This window comes from Miniopterus schreibersii (assembly GCF_964146895.1).
Source record: "Miniopterus schreibersii genome assembly, chromosome: 18".
Taxonomy (NCBI): domain Eukaryota; kingdom Metazoa; phylum Chordata; class Mammalia; order Chiroptera; family Miniopteridae; genus Miniopterus; species Miniopterus schreibersii.
In genome coordinates, this window is record NC_138121.1 from 18,816,676 (window position 1) to 18,838,211 (window position 21,536).

The window sequence follows — 21,536 nt, forward strand, 5'->3', positions numbered from 1 at the left end:
AGCAAAAGCTCTGTTTGCCTTTCTGTGAAATGGGCTAACGCTGTAGTGATCAGATGTGATTCGTTTACTGCCTTTGGCCATATTAACTGACCAGTAGGTGGCGCTGTGGTATATGTATTGCAATTTCTTGGGATCACATGGGCCCTCCTCCGGAATGCACTGTGTCAGGATTAGTTAGAAACCTATGTCAGACTAATAAAATCTCCCCTGAGAGGTGATAACCCAGTGTGGCCCCTGTACACAGGGAGGACTGAGAAGCTCCCTTGGTGCAGCCTTGAAAAGAGGGATGTGCCTGTCCCCTCCCACTGTCCTTCCCATGAGAGGCTCTGTGGAGTTAGGGACCCTCAGGGACTTGGATCTGGGGCATCACTGGACTTGAGCCCCTCAGAGTCCAAGATGAAAGGGTTTGTCAAGTTTGGTCAAGAACATGATTTTGGAGCTGACCTGGCCTGGGTCTGAATGCCAGCATTGCCTCTTACTTGGTGTACGACCCTGGGAAGTTACCTTTCCTGAGCTTCTGCATTAGTCACCAGTAGAAACTAAATAGAGTGAACCAACAGGATGTACGTGTGTTTGTGTGTATATATGCAGAGAGAGATTTATTTTAAAGACTTTATGAACTTCCAGTTGGCAGAGTAGAAAATGATGGGAATACTGAAATTTAAAAAATAAATATTAAACTTCCCTTAAAGAAAGTTAATACAGGAAAAAAAAATTTACTCACGGGATTGTGGGGCTGGCAAGTCTAAATGTGCAGGGCAGTCCGACAGGCTGGCAACCCAGGGAAGAACTGATGTTGTTCACTCACATTAGGGAAGATAATCTGCTTTATTCAAAGTCTACTAATTTAAATGTTAATCACATCTAGTAAATATCTTTACAACAATATCTAGACTGGTGCTTGACCAAATATCTGGGCAGCATAGCCTAGTCAAGTTGACATATAAAATTAATAATCACAGCCTCTATTTGGTTGCTTGTAAATGGGCAATGATAATTTTTATTTGTTGATTTTAGAGAGAGAAAGGGGGAGAGAGAGAAGGAGAGAGAGAAACGTCAGTTTGTTGTTCCACTTATTTATGTATTCACTGGTTGATTCTTGTAAGTGCCCTGACTGAGGATTGAACCTGCAACTTTGGTGTATTGGAACAACACTCTAACCAACTGAGCTACTCAGCCAGGGCTGGTTAACTTCTTACAGCTTAGAAAAGAAGTAGTAGAGACAATATTCAGACCCAGGCAGCTCAACAGGAGAGCCTGAGCTCTTCAGCGCTCTACTCTGTTCCCTGGGGAGGTGGCAACGAGAAGGCAAAGGGTTGGAGGCAGGACGGGCAAGAGGAAGCTAATATAATAGACGCAGACAATGTGCTGGGAGTAGGGGAGGGAGGTGGCCGTGGGGTGGGGTGGGTTTTTAGACCTGAAAGAATAAGACATGACAGTCCAAGAGCAAGGTTCTGGGGTTAAGATCCTGGAAACGAGAGATGACGTCAGCTTTCTAGGAGCTGATGGCTTATTGAGAAGACAAACATAAACTGCATGTGGATGAACAGACCTAGGTCAGTAGCCATGACAACATCACAGCTATCAGACTCGCTGTTCCAGTTACTGACTGCTACACAAAGCCACCCCCAAACACAGTGTTTTGAAATATCGATCATCTATTTTGCCCATGAATCTGCAGTTTGAACAGGGTGGGTGGGGCGGATTAGCTTGTTTCTGCTCCACGTGGCATCAGCAGGGGTGGCTTAAAGGTTGGGGGTTGGAGCCATCTGAGGGTCTGCTCACTTACGTGCCTAGCGGTTGACGCTTGTCTCAGCTGCACACCTACATACACATCAGTCTCTCCCTGCCGCTGCTTGGCCTTCTCCCAGCACATGACTGGGAGACAGACATCATTAGTCATTAGGGAATGCAAATTAAAACCACAATGAGATATCACTACAGACTTAGTAGAATGTCTAAAACAAAAAAGACTGACCATACCCAGTGTTGTTGAAGATACTCATACAAGCAATTTGAAAAATGGCTTGGCAATTTCTTACGAAGTTAAACACACACTTGCCATATGACCCAGCCATGCAACTACCACGTATTTACCCAAGAGAAATGAAAGCATGTCCGTTACAAAGACTCACACATGAATGTTCACAGTAGCTTTATTGAACTAGCCCAAAATGAGAAACAACTCAAATGTCTATCAACAGGTGAATAGATAAGTCAATTATGGTAAATTATACAATGAAATACAATTCAGCAACAAAATTAACTATGGATACATGCAATAACACAAATGGCTCTCAAAATTATTATGCTGAGTGAAGGAAGTCAGACAAAAATGTGTAGTATTACTCACTTTATATAAAAGTCTAGGAAATGCAAACTAACCCATAGAAGCAGAAAGCACACCAATGGTTGCCTAGATATGCTAAAGGAAGGCCCAAGGGGCATGAGGACAGTTTTGGGGTCGATGGGTATGTATCAAAATTGACCAAATTGTACACTTTCAATATGTGCAGTTTACTGGGCGACAAATATATCTCAGTTTCTAAAATAACAAATACTAGGGTGGAAAAGAAAGGATGACACGTGGGACGAGATGCGTTGTGGTGGCCATCTGAGAAAATACAACCTACGTCATTCACCAGTTGTTTCCAACATGCCAGGTGTGCTAAGTGCTTTACAATACCGTCACTGAGTTGCCCAACAACCCAACCTGAGGGGGAGATGAGGTGGCCAATTATCTATTATCTTGATGGTTATCATAGAGCCATGAGGTCTTGGTTCCTGGGAGGGAAGAGTATCTCAGGGCTCTGGTGACCAGGACCTCAGGGCTTTTCTACCTAAGCTGCAAGAGAAACTGCTGTCCACTTCTTGGGACCCATAAGGAAACAGGCACCCTTTAGGAGAGGCAGTGAGGTAGAGGCTGTGAATGGAGGTCACCCCTCTTCAGCAGGGGTTGTCTCCCCTTCTTCTACTATATTAGTCCCTTCGGACAGGTAGCTGCCTGCCCAGCATCCTTTGGTAATTGAATCCAGCTTTCTTCTGAAAACAACCATGTTTTGACTTGAAATCCTCAAAGATTAGCTGACACTGTCCTCTCTTTACACCCCACCCCCCTTAGCTGCTACTGCGGCACGAGAACCCCAAGTCTGGCCTGCTTCCTGCCCATAGTGATTCGTTTGGGCAAACACATTATCAGGCTTAGGTCAACCAGCATCAGCCTTGGACCTGGTGCTCTAGGTAACAGGAAGGAGACTTTCCCCTTCCCCTGGGGTGGCTACCCTGGCAGACTCAAGTCTTGGGTGATGGGGGACATTCCTCCACTACAGGTGGAGGTGGACTGCCTGCCTGAGAACCAAACTGGAACAGGGACGCAGAACAGAGAGAAAGGAAGGGATACGTTTCTGACATCACAGCTGAAGTCCAAGGATCCAGCCATGCCTGAAGCTGGGACCTCCCCAGGACTTCTGCTTTACGGGCCAATAAACGGCCTCCTTTGCTTAAATCAATTGCAGTTGGGTTTCTGTTCTTTGCAGATGAAGTGGTCCTCTGTCCCACACCCTTGCTTCCAGAGCCCAGACTAGGGGCTTTCTGAGACCGGGTATTGGGGTGGCCCACAATTGCACTGCATCTGTGTCTGGCCCCCACCCTTCACACCTAGGGAGGAAGCAGGTATCTAGCCTTTGGTTCCAGGGCCACGAGGAGGACTGTTTGAGAAGTGCTGCAGCCTCTGTCCCGGGGCTGATACGGAGATGTTAACCCAACCAAGGCTTTGGATAGGAACCCCGATGTCCCGGCCTGGCAGGGCCCTGCCGCTCTAACTGCTGCTCCCTGCCTCAGGTGAGGTCCCCAGGTCCTGAGCCTCTCTTTCTCCTTTTTTAACAGGGGTGGGAGGCTACCCAACAGACACATTCTGGTTTAGGAGCCCACGAAGGAGAGGCCTCTTAGGCTGCGAATATTGGAGGCCAGGGGCCAGAGCAGCTGGTGCCCTGTCCTGTGGATCCCTCACCCCACCCCATTATCACAGGCCTGAGTGATGGAAGGCACCAAGAAGGAGACGGGTGGCTGGGGAAAGCATCATCCGCCAGGCATTTGGGCAGGACCTAGAAGATGGGGGGAAGGGGGGACTTGGGAAGTGCAGCTGAGAGGTAAGGGCACCAGGCAGAGGGGCAGTACTTTGATAGGTTGGGGGGGGTCACCTGTGCAATGCTGTCCAACTAAGCTTAACTGAAACAGAAATTGGCGACATTAAGCGCTTGTGCTAGACTATCTCAATCCTTATGACAATTCTGTGAGGAAGGTTCTATGATCCCCACTTTACAGGCGAAACTGGGGCTTAAATAATGCATCGGGTCACACAGCTGGGGCCGCCAGGACTGACCTGGAGGGAGGACAGGTGGGAGGACTGCTGCGCCGGGGGAAGGTGCAGGACTGGGAGGTGAAGACTGGTCTGCAGGCTGCTGAAGCCCCTTAGGGAGACGCCCTTAGGCACCGGGTCTTGGTGTTCGTGTGTGGTGGGAGAGGGGCTTTTTCTTTTCAAAATGTAAACCTTATTTTTTTCTGATTGTAATAGTAAAACATGAAACATACAATTAAACAGGAGTAGAAATATTAAAAGTGTAACACCTCCCATAACCCTAAACCCAACACACTATTAATGGTTTCAAATCGTTCCTTCAGATTTTGGAATATGAACAAAAACAGATAAATCCATGCATGAGAATTCCAATTGATACACATCGTTGACAAATATATATTTTTCAATTTAGTCACTCAGGTGTGTGTGCAGCTGATCTCACTGCAGTCTTGTTTCCCTGATTGAGCCGTTAATGTTCATCGATTTTTTTGGCTGTCCTGTTTAGTAAAGGTCCTGTTTAAGTCTTCTGCCCATTTTCTATTGGTATATTTGACTTTTGCTTCCTGTCTTGTAGGTCTTCATATCGTCTAAATAGGACTCCTCTGCTGGTTATGTGTGTTTTGAGTATCTTCCACTCCATGGCTCTTTTCACTATGGTTAACGGTGTCTCTTGATCAACAGACACTCCAGTTTTAATGCTGTTCAATGATAATTGACTTGTTTTTTGGTGTCGTATTTAAAAATCTTTGCCTACTATAATTTCTAAGATTATTTTTACGATTTATGCTCATAAAGGTATTCTTTGTTTTCTTCTAAAAGCTTTATTGTTTGACCTCCTAAATTTTGATATATAATCCAACTGAAACTGATTTTGGGTTGTAGTCTGCTAAGAGTAAAGGTTAAAATTCATTTCCTGTGGATAACAAGTTGACCCAGCACCACTTATTGAAAGGACTGTCCTTTCCCCACAGCCTTGCAGTATCCCTTTGTCATAAAACTGTTTACAATACACGTTTTGGGTTCTGCCTTCTGATCCACTGGTCCATTGTCTATCCTTGCCCCAATACCATACGTTTTCATCACCTCAGTCTTTTAATGTCTTGGTTGCTTGGGAGTATAAATCCTCCAGGTTTGTGTTCTTCAAGATTTCCCTGGATATTCTTGGTTCTTTCCGTTTCCATAAAAGTTTTAGAATCAGCTTAGTTTTCCACAAAAGACTTGCTGGGTGTGACTGGGACTGCTTTGACACTGTGTATCCGTTTGGAAAGAATTCACATTATGATTACTTTCTAATGCATGCATATAGTATATCCCTCCATTTATTTACATTTTATTTCAATAATGTATAGATTTCAGTATGGAAGATTTTCATATTTTGTTAGATTTCTAGGTATTTGACTTTTTTGATGCTATCCTAAATGATATTGTTTTGTTTTCATTATCTATAGCTGATATGCAGAAATACAATTTATTTTCAATACTCACCTTATATCCAGTGACCTTGCTAAACTCACTTATTAATTCTAATAGTTGATCCATTTTAAAGTTTATTATGTACACACCATCTGGTTGTCTACAAATAATGAAAGTTTTATTTCTTCCTTTCCAGTAGTATGTCTTTGTTAAAAACAACTTTTTTGAAGTATAAAAAGCATAAAATTCTCTAATTTTAAGTGTACAACTTGTTTTTAGTAAGTTTACCAAATTGTGCAACTATCACTACAGTCTCGTTTTAGAACATTTTATCAGCTGGATAAGTAAGATCCCTCGAGCCTGTTTACGGTGGCTGCATCAGCAGCATCCACACGTTTGACATGCCGTATTTTTATTTTCATTCAGGTCAAAATATTAACTTACTTCCTGATTCTTTGGCCCAGGGGTTTAGAAGTATGCTATTTATTTTCCAAATATCTGTTATTGACTTCTAATTTAATTTCACTGTGATTAAAGGAGATATTTGTGTGACTTGAATCCTTTTAAATGTATTGAGATGTGTTTTTATGGCTTAGAGTATTGTCTAAGTTGATATATGTTCCATAGGCACTTAAAAAGCCAGGTGTATTTGACACTTGTTGGGTGTTCTATAAATACCACGGTACGGGTTGGTTGATAGTATTATTAAAGTCATCTTTTTGTTCAGTGACTTTCTATTTCTATCAAATATTGAAAGATGGGTGCTGAAATCTCTGTTATTGTAGATTAGCCTGTTTTCCTATGCCGTTCTATTACTTTGCTTCTTTTATTTTGAAATTCTTATGTGCATAAATGCTTCAGATTATTACACTTTCTTGATGAATTGAAGTCTTTAACATTATGAAATAAACCTTTTTACTGTCAGTAATATTCTTTGTCCTGAAATCTACTTTGATTTTGATACTGCCACTTCAGTTTTTAAAAAAATTCATAGTAGTATGACATAACATTTCCACCCTTTTTCTCTTAAACTATTTTTGTCTTTTAAGTGGGTTTCTTGTGGGTGAAGTATAGTTGGGTCTTTTTAAATCCAATCAGACTTTTGAGGCGTTTAGATCACTTTTCTTTAACATGACTATTGATATGGTTGGGTTTCTGTCTTCCTGTAGATCGATGCCTTTACATCATTAAGTGTACATCTTTATCTCTAGTAGTGTTTCTTGCCTTAAAGTCTACTGGGCCTGATATTGGTTAGCTAAACCAATTATACTAATATTTTTACTTTCAATCTTTTGATGTGCTAATATTTAAGGTGTGTCTTTTGTTAGCAGCATATAGTTGTGAAATTTTAATCCATAGTCTAGTTTCCCATCTTCAAGAGGAATAGCTGAATATGTAAAAAAAACCCACTTTTTTTGATTCATTCTTAGTCTTTTAATTGTAGAATCTAGTCCATCTACATTTAGTGTAATTAATAACAAATTTAGATTTACATCTACTATATTACTTCTTTGTTCCTTTTTCTCTTATTTCTTTGGATTATTTTAAAAAATATTACTCGTGCCCAGCCAGCCGTAGCTTAGCTGTTGAGCATCGACTGAGGATCCAGGAGATTGTGGTTTGATTCCCAGTCGGGGTATATGCTCGGGTTGCGGGCTCCATCCCCAGCACGGGGCGTGCAGGAGGCAGCCGATCGATGACGACTCTCTCATTTTGATGTTTCTCTCTCTCTCTCCCCCTCCCTTCCTCTCTCTGAAATCAATAAAAAGATATATCTTTTTTTTTTTTTAAAAAGTGGGTGTGTATATATATGTATTTCCTCCTCTAACAGCTTTTTATACATTCTTTTAGTGGTTACTCCTACAAATTAAAATATACATTTCTGACTTAATAGTCTAATACAGTATTACTTTAATCACTTCTCCAATAAGTCTAGAACTTTAGAGCACTTTAACTTCACTTTGCCTCCCCCAACTTTTTTGTTCTTATAGAGATTTTAAGTCAATATATATTTTAAAGACATTTCTATTTCTTTGTACAGATAATATTTATACTTAACCACTACCCTTTCTAGCACTCTTCATATATTCCTTCATGAATTTCCGTATTTTCAACTAGGATCATTTCTCCTTATCTGGATTTTCCTTTAAGATTCCTTTTTACAAGTTTGATGGTGACAAATTCTATCAACTCTTCTTATTTGAGAACATCTTTATTTTAAAGGCTATTTTCGTTAGGTAAAAAGTTCTATGTTGGCAGGTTTTTTCACAATAGAACTTTAAATGTCTTTTCATTGTCTCCTTGCTTCCGTCATTTCTGATGAGAAATCAATCATCAGTCTTAGTTTAACACAGTACAATGATCAAAATCAGGAAATGAACAATAAAATATTTAATCTACAAATTTTATTCAAATTTCACCAATTCTCCCACCAATATTCTTTAGAGCAAAATTTAAAAAAATTTCTGGTCCAAGATCCAATCCATGATCACACACTGCATTTAGTTATCATGTCTCTTTTAAGTATTCTTTCATTTGGAATAGTTCCATAATTTTTATCTTCCATGATGGAATGGAGGCCAGTTATTTTATAGAGCGTCTCTCAGTTTGGGTTTGTCTGGTGTTTCCTCATGATTAGATTCAGGCTACGCATTTTTGAAAGGATTACCACAAGAGGGATGTTGTGTTCTCAATGCATTCTAGCAACAGGCACATAATATCTATTTGTCCCATTCCATATGGTTAAGCTGTGTCAGCCAGGTTTCTCCATGGTAAATTACTATTTTTTCTTCTCTCTGTAGTTAAGTAATTTAGGGGGAGGTATTTTGAGAAATTATATGAGTATCCTGTTCTACACACACATACACACACACAAAATAAAACCCCAAAACATTCACCCAGAAGTTTTATCACCTACTGATTGCTTCTCACCTGAGCAATTACTACTATGGTGGTTGTCAAATGGTTCCTAGGGCTTACCCCTTTAGGGCTTTCAAAGGAAATCCTGGTTTATTCACTGGGGTGTTTCCTTTTGAGAGGTCTTGAACTCTGCCCTTTATCTTCTTGGCACTGATTCTGCAAAATTCTGGCTGCTTTACAAAGAAGTTTGGGCTTAGCTTTTTAGGTTCCCATCTTGTAAAATTTCAGACTTCAGTAAAGGTATGAAAACAGCCTATTTTTAAGGTCCTTGAAGCCTTTAATTTTGTCACTCCAGGGTGCAACGCTACAAAAACACTGCTAATTTCTCTTGTCCCACCTGAAGACTTCTGCCTGGGGAATCCTGGATCCTCAGCCTCTTGCCAGAACTGGCAAATGCAAATGGCTGCAGACTGTCAACTTGCCTCGCCATGGTTCTCCCCTCTCCACAATCTTAACTTCCCTGGTTACTGCTGCTTCTGCAACTCTCTTAAACCACAAAAATCACCTGTTTCACCAGCTTTTCTAGTTGTTCTCACTGGGAGCAATATTCGACTGCAAACTACTCCATCCTACCCAGAAGCGGAAATCCCAATTTTCCTTTTTGGGAACTGCAGAGTATTGTATGATATGGGTGTTTCACTTTAAAACTTAACCTCTGCTCTATTTATAGTTGTTTAGTTTCTCATTACTATAAAGATTATTATAATTATATCCTTGTAGGCATACCAATATATATGAGTTCAATCATTTTTATAGGATAAGTGAAAATAGAATTGCTAGAAAACCAGTAACAGTTTTCATAGGTATTGACAAATGGTTCTCTAGAAAGACCTCACACTAGTTTGGGCTGAGAGTAAATGCCTCATAAATGACCATGGAGTAGAATAGTCACTATCCTCTCTGCCTCTTCAGGTACCTCCAGCCTCAGCCTTCTGTGATGAGTGGACAAGGTAACTCGCACATCTGGGGTGTGCAGTGCAGGGCAGCCCTGCCAGGGCCCATGTCTTGTCTTGGTACCAGCAGCTGATAAGTCAGGTTTCTGCCAAGTCAGCACGAAGGGCCTCCCCCAACTTGGCAGACATAGACCCGGCCCAGAATGCCACATACCTTACTGTGGGCAATGCCAGCTCTGCTGATGAGGGCACCTACTACTGTGCCATGTGTTTTTCAGGCCAGTTTATCTTTGGGGAAGGTACCCATCTGCTCTATCAGGGTGAGTCTGAGGGTGTAGGACAGCAATGGAGCAGGTGGCAGTGGGCTTAGGAAAAAAAGGGTAGATGGTGGAGCCCCCTTGTAGGAAGCTTTGGTTAGTAGTGATGAGGGAAGAAGAGAAGGAAGGCTCAGAAGAGTGGACTGCTGGGAAGGGCAGAAGTTCAAGCATCTTTTATCAGAAAAATCAAACACAGATGATTTGGGGTGGGGCGATTGATTCTGAGACTGCTGATGCTTCAGCTGGACAGCATGTTCCCTATCACCGCTGAGCATTCCCTGGAGTGGCCAAGTATAGCTGGGCTGGTGAGCCATTTTTCCCTTGTGAGGTACCGGGGTAGAGAGCTTGAACCCTGCACCTCATTGCCTACACTTACACCAAGCAGGCAGCTCCTCTAGGATACTCAAGAGCACCTGGTACTAGACTGCTCCCATTCAGGGCTGATGGCTGCCCACAGCTTCCTACATGCAGGACTATCTGTAGTTGGGACTCAAAAGGCCTTTCCTCTACTCTTTGCCTTCTCCCAGCCTCCACTCTATACCCAGGCCCACCACCTCCTACGTTATAGCTGCCGAAATGGATTTGAAGTTTCTAAGAAGAAACTGTGGGTCCCAGGTTACCCATTCCTTTCTCACCAAACATCCAATTACTGGAATCCTATTACGGACATTACGACTTCAAGAAATCTTTGCTACCTTGCAAATTCATTTATTATTTTTTAAACACCCAGATGCAAATTAGCTTTGCTGAGTGGAGGAGGTAGAAGAAAAGGCTCAGCAAGGGTGTCACAGCAGTCACTGACCCCAGGACTGGTCAGGGCACAGAAAGTAAATGTGGCCTACCTCTGTACCTCAACTGGAAGGCAGCCACTAGACCAGGTACCATCCATGTGTTGTATCTATAAGAGGTTCCAGGTAGGTGCTCTCCCCAGGAAGGAGCCTCAGGACATGGCCTAAACACAGCAGTAGAATGAATAATTCTAGATACATCAGTCTGAGAGTCAGAAAAACCCAGATCTGATTTCCCTCTCTCTTCTAAAAGTCCTGTGGTCCTATTCTGGTTGACTTAATTAACCAAGAATACTAAAAACCTAACAAGTTTTGTGAGCATCAGTGACAAGTTCACAGTTGGTGCTCACAGCTCCATCGACTTTTACTAGCAGAGCAGGTGGTTGGAGAGTCCTCCCAGTCACCACAGAGAAGGTTTAACAAGTAAAAACCTGCAAACTCTTTATTAAATTCTCCCATTTCATCTGTACAGAAAAAAATGCACATTATGTTCAGAATCTCAGTCACATCTCAAAATTACACAGCATGAACATGTAAAAACAAGGAACTGCAGGGATTTTATACATAGAAAGGAAAATCATTTACAAAAGAGGCTTGTTAATTTTACTTTTCTTTCTTAAAAAAAAGTTAAAGGCCTAAGATCTCACACAGCATTTGCTGCACAGTCTGTTTTCCTGCTTGGACTGACATGGGAACACTGTGCTGGGAGAAGCCACTCCATCCAGTACACTGCAGTCTGACTGGGGGACCTGTTTAAACCACCCTACCATGTCTGACATAGGGCCTGCTGGGCTCTGGGTCCAGGTGTCAATTCTATGTTGGGTGAAGGCAAAAACAAAATATAGAGGCACTATCTGAATTTTCTCCTTGCCCAGGGAGATTTCTCCACTGCATGTATCCCAACATCCCTACCTGCGCATTGCAGTGGATCTTGGGAAGGGGGAAGGAGAGAAAACCACTGTCAGGATCCTGTCACCACCAGCCCCAGCTGACTGTCACACCTTTGAGCTCAGATGCAAATAGTCCCTGGGTCTCCAGTGACCTCACTAGATAGGTTGGGGGAACTTGCCACTCTGAAGAGTCAGTCTGTCTGCTAATGACTTATCTGCTGTCTGAGGTCTGGCCAGGAAGGGGGATTCAGCTTCACACTTGATTGCCCTAACGTGATTCTCGATTGCCTGGTGGAGAGGAGGACTACGAGCAGTGGAGTTAGAGAGGTGGGCAACTGAAGACAACGAGAGAGAAGCAGGCCAGAACAACATCTGCTCTGGGCCTAGGCCTTTGGGAATCAAAGACCAATGTGGAGGTGAGGAGTGTCTCTAAAAGCCCAGGAAAACCCAGGACACTGGATTGCTGCATTTTATAGCACTGCTTTGGTGCTGTCCAAACAGTGAGAAATAAAAGGGATCTCTGAGGTTTTTAGAATTTATAAGCAGCTGAAATACAAGTAAACACATCAAAATGCACCTCATTTGAAAGCCATATTCTTCTTTTTGTTCTATGGCCAAAATTCAGGTTGAATGTGTCAGGCTGGGCGGGCTGGATTCCAAGGGTCTCAATTCTAGTTTCCTTCTCCACATGTGTTTACTTAGTGTAAGTTATCTGTGAAGAGCATTTCTTTTTTTGTTGGAGGAGGGGAAGAAATAGGAAATGAAGGCCTTTTCTCAGAGAAACTTTGAGGTCAGCTAACAAAGGAGGTCCCATGAAGTAATCTACCCCTCCCTGATGAATCACAGTAGCGGGGATTTTGGGCTAGTAGTAGTACCACAGCCTGGGGGTGGGGAGGATGGGAGACATTTCCAGAAGTCACACTCGTATATATGAGTGGCTCTTCTCTTGGGAAGGTAGAGGAAGTCAGCATATAACTCCCTTTCCACTTTGATGAAATGTAAATGAATGCTACAGACCTCTCGACTGTTGGATTCTTCTATTATGTGGCCTCAGGAAATGGGAAGAGATGAACTCTAATAGTAATTTTCTGTCGTATCTTCTAGGAGAGCAGAATCTTTCTCTCTCCACCAGCAGAACTGCTCTCTGTCCCCCAGGACAGTAAGTGCAGGATGTGAGATCGCTGAAGGCCTGCAATGAATTCAAGTCAACACCTGTTCACTAAATATTAGAATTCCCCTAGCTTCTAAGGATGCCCTGGTTCAGAACGAGCTGATTGGATCCACAGAACTGGGACTGGGAGTGTTGGCAGAGGGTCTCCAGGTAATGGGAGAACCTGAGCCTTTGCTAGGACTCCCATCTCGGAGCATCTTGCTAGCAGGCTTCTTTCGGGACAGCAGCAATAGCAGAGGAGGGCCAGGGATGCACTAAAGTGAAGTCTCACTCCAGGAGCCACCCTCTGTGGGAGACGCTCCAGTACAGGGAGCAGTCAGTCTTGTTCTTGACATTTTGTCCAGGTTTCTGATTTTGTCTTTATAGTGCCTCCAGCCAAGGAGACTGACCTCCTGGTGTCTCTGGAATGTCATAGAGCACAGTAAGTATGAGTTCCTGAGGCACTGGAGTGAGCTAATAAGGCCAGGGGAGTTACCTGGCTACTGTAATTTTCAGCAATTGCCAGGAGCCTTGGCCTTGGCAAAAACCCCACCTGCTCCTTATGTTACTGTTCATGGGCTAGATATCAGAAGAGATAAATGCCACAATCTGTCATCAGCTCCTCCTCAAGGGTCATGGTTTCTTCTTCTTGACTAGCTGATTCAATCATGACTGAACCATGAGGCTGGTAACCAGAGGTGCTCCAGAACCTGTTTTGTTATACCAAATGCAGTACAGAACAGATACAGTAGGCTGCAGGTGCAGACGGTGCTAGGCATACTGCTCATGACACTGCCTAGAGTCTCAAGAACCAGTCATATAAAACTATTCCAAGTAGGATGGGGAAATGCTTTCTTAAAATAAGCAATTGAAGATACAGGCAGAGTTATCCCTTCTATTTTTACCATTTCTAAAGGTGACAAAAGTTTCAAGAATCTAACTCCTCAAACTTCTAGATCTGTTGCACACAATGAATAAGATTGTCTCAGCTCAAAAAGAACAGAAATACTGAGACACATTAAATTATGGAGATGTTTTACATGTATTGGGAGGGAGACTGCACAGATGAGAATGGCACCAGCCCCCCAAATGGTGAACATTAATCCTATCCTGTAAACCATACCAGACATGTCTGCGGGAAGGGGCTGCATTTAGAGGACATCCCCACTTCTTGATCCTGAGCCTCAGCAGCCCAGGTGGGAACTCTTGAGGGCAAACTGTCTGGACCAGCTCAATTGAGTCCAACAGTGGTGGTGGTTGGGGGTACTGCTCAGACTCCAAGAGTTTCAAGTTTTATGAGACTGAAGAATCTTACAACAGTTGCTGAGAATCAGGAAGACCCTAAGAGCAGGACTGAGGGAACCAAGCAGCTCTGTGGCTCCCCTTGGCAACTTGTATTACCCTAGGCAGGGGGGGTATACAGCTGGGTCCTGGGACCCACTGCCTCCAGGAAGGGTAGCAAGGAGAAATGAAAGAAAAAGAAGAAAACCACAGTATCAAATATATGTCAGTCAGAATAGACAAGGAGTAATTTGGATCAACTGATCCACAAACCGACCCACTTTGTACTGAACACATTTCAGGGAAGACAAATGTTGTGTAGGTCCGCGGAACACATGGACAGTGGCAAAGGAGGGGCAGGAGAGGAAGGGCGCCATGGTCTATGTAGACAGTTTTAGGCACATGATTTATAATACTTTGTGGACGTCTAACAGGTTAATAAAATATATATTATATAAATATATCTCCTACTGTACACACCACCCTCTTATGCAGCCACTGTGACTCCATGCCCGAAATTCAAACCAAGCTGTGCCAGGCAGAACCGATACCTGCACTCTCCCTCTGTACACTCCAAACCTGTCACCTCCACACTGGGAGGGTAAGGGAGGATGGCTAGGAATATTGCTTCCATTAAGCTCAGATTCTGAAAAGACTGATGAATCACCAAAGTACAACGTTTAGCCAATGCCTAACACAGTGCGTATACACAGTAACGGAAAGAAAGAAAGAAAAAAAGCCTCCATCTTCTAATGTAATAACTTTCCACGCCCTCTCCATGTAGAGGCATAAAGGAGTGTCTGGGAAGTTGGCCTTGAGCCTGCAAAAAGGTCAGGGTGGACTGCCGGGCACACCCTGAGACCACGCTAAATCTTTATCAGCCATTGTTTCTGACCTGCACTGTTGCCTGAAAAATAAAGCAAAGTGAATGAAACCCTTGCTCCTCCTTCCTGCCCTGAGCCTCCTCCCTCGCACTGACTACTTCCTGGCAGGGCTTCTGGAGCCACTACTACCCCAGCAGAGTCAATCCCAACACAACTGAGTCCTGCACTAGCCTGGAGGAGGAAGATCACTGGGATTCTGCTGCCTGGGGACTCAGGGTGCAGCCTCTTAGTGCTGATCAGCATCACAGATTTTCAATCCTCTCCCCAGTCCATTTGCCTTTGGCCTCAGGAGACTCATGCTTTACTTCACTGAGGTGAGATCGTAGAAATACATATGGCCTTGGGGGTCTTGACAGCAGTGGCTGTTAGGGTGGAAACTGGAAGGCATCACTGTTTCAGCAGAAGAAAACAGGATCCAAGGTTGGCTGGTTAGTGGTTTCCCACCACTTGGTGAAGTTCATGGCCCTGACGTGGCCCAAAGGTGCTTTCGAGAAATGAGTAATACATCCCAGTTATATAGCATATTGGGTGGTGTGTTTCCCCTCTAACGTCCTGTCTTCATTTTACACAGTCACACAGAAGAAATAACCCCACTGCCCAAATCAAGCTTGGAGGAGATGTGTTACTATATACATTTTTTTCTTTCTTTAAAAATTTCTTTCCTTTTTTTTTTTTTTTTTTTTGGTTTTTTTTTAAAAAAAAGAAATCATTTGAGTTGCAGGTCAGGTGAGTTGGTTCTGGAAGTACTGATACTTCCACTGGTATGAGAGAGACTTGTCTACAGGCAAGTATACCTAAGTCTGCCAACAAAGGCGATAACCAAAGCGGCCAGCTGCTGATGCTGCACAAATGGTCGAAAGGAGAGGGACACCATGACACAGGTGGAGTCTGAGATGGGACAGTGGAGTGGATGCCTGCTGCTGCTCTACCACGGGTGTTGGTGCACCTCTGAGAAGAACGAGGTGAGCGGGTACGCTATACAGGAGGGCTGTACAAACGGTACTGGACAGGTAGTTCCTTTGGTGGTCAAGGTGGCTCTACCTGTCCTTGAGCTCTCGTGTCACTCGTTTGGTGATACGTCCACACATCAGGCCAATCAGGAACAATATACAGATGCTCCCACTGATCACAGAGAGAATGTAGTTCTTTGACGGGGATGTCATCACTTGCATGGCGAGGTCAGAGAAGCCATCCGCTGGGGCCACCTGGAATGACATGTAATAGCATCACCCACTGAAAGAGAACCGGGCTGGGGGTTGTGTTAGCTCTAACTTGCCCTACCACGATTCTTAGTTTAATTTACATTATTTCTTTTGAGGAGCAAGGGCAAGGGACAAGAGCTACAACTTTTTTTTTCTTTTTCTTATCATTATTATTTTTAAATCCTCACCCAAGGATATTTTTCCCATTGTTTTTCAGAGAGTGGAAGGGGGAGAGAGAGATAGAAACATAGATGTGAGGGAGATACACTGATTGGTTGCCTCCTGCTCTCATGCTGACTGGGGCTGGGGATTGAGCCTGCAACTGAGGTACGTGCCCTGAGCCGGAATCAAACCTGGGAAACTTTGTCCGCGGGCTGACGCTCTAACCACTGAGCCAAACAGGCTAGGGCTACAGCTCTTTTTTTCTGATGATAATATTGTAACTATCTACCGCACAAGATTAGATGGACATGGAGAGTATTGTGCTAAGTGAAATAAGCCAGTCAGAGAAAGAGAAATCCCATATGATCTCACTTATGTGTGGAAACTAATGAAGAAAATAATTTAACAAACAAAACAGAAACAGAAGTACAGATACAGAGAACAGACTGACAGCTGTGAAAGGGAAGGGGGTTTGGAGAGATGGGTGAAAAAAGGTGAAGGGATTAAGCAAAAAACCAAATGTGTGTACACACACACACACACACACACACACACACACACACACACAGACATGGACAACAGTATGGTCACAGCAAGAGGCAAAGGGGGTTGGGGAGAGGTGGAGGTGGGCAAAGGGGGAATAAATGGGGATGGAAAGAGGCTTTACTTTGGGTGACAGGCGGACGATGCAGTGAGCAGATGATATTTTGTTGAGTTTTACACTTGAAACCTGTAGTTTTTGTGTACCAATGTCACCCCAATAAATTCAATTAAAAACTTTTTTTTTTTAAAAAGAAAAACAAAAGGGACTGTTAAGATTAAAAAAAAAAAAAAAAGATTAGAGGGGGAGTCTCATCACAGCAATCACTACCACTAACAAAATAATACCCCTCACGCTGAGGACTGGGAAATATGCTGGGTCCTGGCAAAGGGTACATGTTTGCAATCCTGGCAAATAGATTTTATTATTCCCGTATTACAATGAAGATCTAGAGGCCCAACGAGTGGGAGGTGGTTTAGTGACTTGCAAAAGGTAACTGGTTCTTATGTATTCTGATTTATTTTATTCATCATGTTTTATGCCTTTTAAAAAAAGTGAAATTATGTTGCATGCTAATTCTATATCTTGACTTGTTTTCACTCCTTATTATATCATAAGTATCCCCCACATCAAAAATAATGTGCAAACACAATGTACAGGAACGGAATATATTTCCCCATTTCCCCGACTGTGGACATTTACTATGTAACTAGTCTTCATGCTCAGTTGCCCTCACTGCTTTCTCAAATGTACCTCTCTAGTAGCGTGCTATGGCAGAATCAGAACCAAAAAGTTCCCCAGGTGCACACAAACCTGTTCTTTTGAGTCTCACCTTAGCCTGGGTACCTGAAAGGGGCTGGCCCTGAGATGTCTGGGCTGCTTCTATGCTCATCCCAGGTACACAACATAGAGCAGGAGGCTTCAGATGAATGCGATTCAAGTACCAACACTTGTCAACACAAAACAAGCAGTGGTGTTACCCTGAAGCAATTCTTATCAGCTCAAAAGTGGCAACTGATGTGGAAAGAAGAGACTAATTTCATTCTTGCTGCCTCAACTAACCAAGGACATCAAAGCTGACTTCGTTCCCTTGGGAGAAGGGGTGAGGGGTGTGCGTGCTCTTTTGACAGCTACGGTGCCTTATCAAAGACTTTCTGTGGTCCTTCCCCCTTCCTCGTTACCCTTGACCTTTAAGCATATGGGTGACGGGAAGAACTGGCGAAGGAGGAGTCCTTGTGTTCTCTCTCTTGATCTAAGGAATGTCTATCCCAGCACAGGGAGATACAAAGAGCGTGGATCTAGAAACCTGAATTTTTCACCTTGGGCAAGTAATAATTTTTGAAGTCAGTTTCCTCCACCATAAAGTGGGAAAATAATCATTCCACTCACCTCACAGGGTTTCAAGGTTTAAATGAGGTAATATATCCACCAAAGCGATTTTAAAACTACGAAGCAATGTATGCATGAGGAGAACTGTTCTCATTCTTCTCACTGAGGCTGAATTTCTGTAGGAAGAATATGCCCCAGCCCAGGTCCGCCTGGGTACTGTACACTTTCACTAGTGTCTTGATGTCTCTCTCCTATTATTCTCCATGTTCCAGGTGAGCTGAGGGCCAGTCTCACATACATACTCTCCCATGCACTATGCAAAATTAGAAACACCAGCTATGCAACAGCAGTGGCCAGATAGCTTTCTTTTCCCATGGGCATGATGTCTAGTTTCTCTTTGCATAGCTGGCTTATGTCTCATCCTTCCTTGGGGTGACTCACTATTTAGTGGTGGACTGTGGGCCCCTGAGGGCAGAAAGTAATGGCCCTGGCAAAGCCTTGCAGACTCAGCCCAATACAAAGCAAGATGGTGGTTCCAGGCTCACGGACAGCCAAGGAGGCTTAAAGGTACGACAGATTTTTTCAAATATACCTACTGTCAGCCTCACAATAAGGACAAGAAAACCAGTGAAGTATCTTGAAGAAACTGGGAAACTGACAGAACAGATGGCCACTTTAGGAGATTCTCTTGGTGATTACCTTTGCTGCGTAACTCCACATTTCAATCCGATCATTAAGGCGTTTTTTGCACTCAGGTTGTAATCTCACCCGCTTATCCTCCAGGGCCTCCATGAGGCAGGACATTTCTGTGGAAGGAAAGGGATAAGAAGAATCTGAAATCATACAGAACCGAGACATTTCAATAAGGTTGGGGAGAAGGCTACCTAACCACAAGAGACTTCAGATCTGTTGCATGAACAAAGTGAAATCTATTCTGGGAAACCTGACCCAACATCTAACAGAGAATATTTCATCCCAAGATAGACCGTCCAGACTATCTCCTAAAATCTTATTTTTACTGGGCACACATGGAACAGAAACACAATTTTATACCTTCCCAGGTTCTGCCTCACATAGAACCTGTGTATTGAGCCTAATGTGGCCACTGGGGAAGCTGATAAAGCTGTTCTAGATTGAACAAGGTGTGAAAGAGGTCCATGATGATGGCTTAACTTATGCCTCCCTGATAACTCAACTTTCAGTTCAAGTTGCTGGATTATTCCAAAGTTCATTTTGCCACAAAGGCCTAGTTCAGGCATCAACCAAGCTCCCAGAGGATGTCTGTGGTTGAGCTGCAGCTACAGAACAGAGTAGCTGCAACTGATGTCTCAGGGGGAGTCTTTGTTCCTCCCAAGATAGTTCAGACAGAGTCAGAGTGAACATGGTGACTTACGACGCCCTCGGCCAGGGGTAATGGCTGCACAGTGGTGTTTAATGTCCAGGGCACAAGCTGTGTGAAGAACTGGGTCCACAAAGATGTCTGCTTTGCTTTCCTTCAGCATGTTTAACACCTCCTAGGAAGGGAAGAACATTGCAGAGATTGCTTTTATAGAAAAAAATGCATCAGATTTGTTGTCTGCAAATACTTCTGGTACAAACAAAAGTCAAGGCGGGAAGGTTGAAGATCAACAACAGCGCCTACTCTGAGACAGGTGGCAATGTGGTGCTGATGCAAAGAATGCAGATTTTCAGCATCCTATTTAACAAATACACTTGGGGACCTAGTGAATATAAAGCTGTTTGCTAAACAGTAGCTTGTAAGATCATATTTGGGATTTTGACATTCTGGTATGTCATATTATTAAACACTAAATGTTAGTATTCATATTGGTGTAATACAGTTATGTTGTTACTTTAAGAAGTCAGAAAATCAGAGTAATATGCTATATGAAAATTCCCAAAGAAAAGTAAATGTCTGCAAAATGCTTCCCCTTATCTCCATTATCCTCAAAAAGAAAAAAAAAAATGACAGAGCATAATGCTACTGCAAGAATAAATCTTATTTGAGTTTAAAGAAGTTCTGAAGAGGCATACAAACATAATAGAATTGAAATCAACTCTGAAGACCCTCTAATTATACATGAAATTACAGGAGGTAAAGACAGGCCAGAAATGATTTCTTAAATAAAACTTAGTTTGCTCCCAAAAGAAAGACTGTAGTCCCTGTAAAACAATAATAATAAAAATACCCCCCCAAATAAAACTCAAATATTGTTCAAAAAGTCCTCCTCGAAGTTAGATGGGACCATTTGATGACAATGGAAAATATCTAGATTTAGCTTTTAGTGAACTGAGATCATGAGAAATTGGAAACATTTCTAGCACATGAAAATATTTGCACACAATATTCACACTGACTCAACAATGACATAACTAACACATTTTCAAAAAAAGATAAAGTTTTTTTTAAAAAGATCAAATACATAATTTCATTTTCAATTTTGCAAGATAATGTATGCTTAGCAGTTACATTTTGATAAATCTGTTTGTATGTGATGTTTCTGAAATGAATTTTTAGTTTCATTGATTTTCATGAATGCGATACACTTACTGATACATTGGAATTGACATTTTACTTTGGTACTGCACTCAGAGTGCCCTTTAAATAATGGTCTAGTCATGGAAATGAGACATATTCACAAATAATTAGTATATGTGAAAGTATATTTAAGTTACAGGCCATTAATGGTCAAAAACCAAATTAAAGTTTGGTAAAAGGGAACAGCATAGCATTCTGGGAAGGAAGGTTTAGATTTTATTACTAAGAAGTGCAGACTACAGCATTAAAAGGAAAAAGCGAAAGAGGAGAGAAAAGCAAGTGGGAGGAAGTGGTGATCGATGGTGGTTACCTTTTTACACATTTCTGTTTTGATTTTGAGCAGGTTAACTTTGAGGCACTCCTCTACTTGACCTGTCTGCTCCTGGGCTGCTGCTTCCTCGGCACACAGATTGGAGATCTGTTCAGGAGACACACAAAAAAACAAGGCCGCCCTAGTGTCACCAGAAACCTTGGTCTCTGAAATGTATAGATCTGGTGATCCTCCCATACATGTGCCTGGGGCTCTTCTCAAACAGATTCCCGGTGGATTTTACTCCCTTCCCTCCAGAACGAGACACCAAGGTCCATTTTCCTTTACAAGGACTGACACAGAGTCAAAAACCAGTCAATGCACATATCTTCATGCCGTCAGCCTTGAGATTTGAGACAGACTGTCCCAGGTCTAGCCAAGGACTAGAATCACAGACTACTCCCTGATTCCACAGGAGGAAGGTTACTTAGCAAGTAAAATACTAAATTTAAGCAAATGCTTGACATTTACAGAGGTTCAGGGTTGACTCAGGCTCACAATTTGGAAATGCGCGCACACACACACACGTCTTGAAACAGCTTGCAGCACGGATTAAAAACT

General features: G+C 42.8%; 1 protein-coding gene across 2 annotated transcripts in view; it reads right to left on the reverse strand.

Annotated features, from left to right (window-relative positions):
• Window positions 1–11,111: 11,111 nt before the first annotated feature.
• The window catches only part of GLG1 (golgi glycoprotein 1), a 76,677-nt gene continuing 66,252 nt past the window's right edge, over window positions 11,112–21,536 (reverse strand). Inside the window, exons 23-27 of one of the 2 annotated variants that reach the window (XM_081118782.1) lie at window positions 20,976–21,083; window positions 19,520–19,640; window positions 18,826–18,932; window positions 15,934–16,097; window positions 11,112–14,915 (exon numbers count right to left, since the gene is read on the reverse strand). In XM_081118782.1, coding sequence (XP_080974908.1) covers window positions 14,840–14,915; window positions 15,934–16,097; window positions 18,826–18,932; window positions 19,520–19,640; window positions 20,976–21,083 — 576 coding nt within the window. In that variant the 3' untranslated portion in view covers window positions 11,112–14,839. Of the gene's footprint in view, window positions 14,916–15,550; window positions 16,098–18,825; window positions 18,933–19,519; window positions 19,641–20,975; window positions 21,084–21,536 lie in introns of those variants that run through there. The other variant, XM_081118781.1, reaches the window with a different exon arrangement.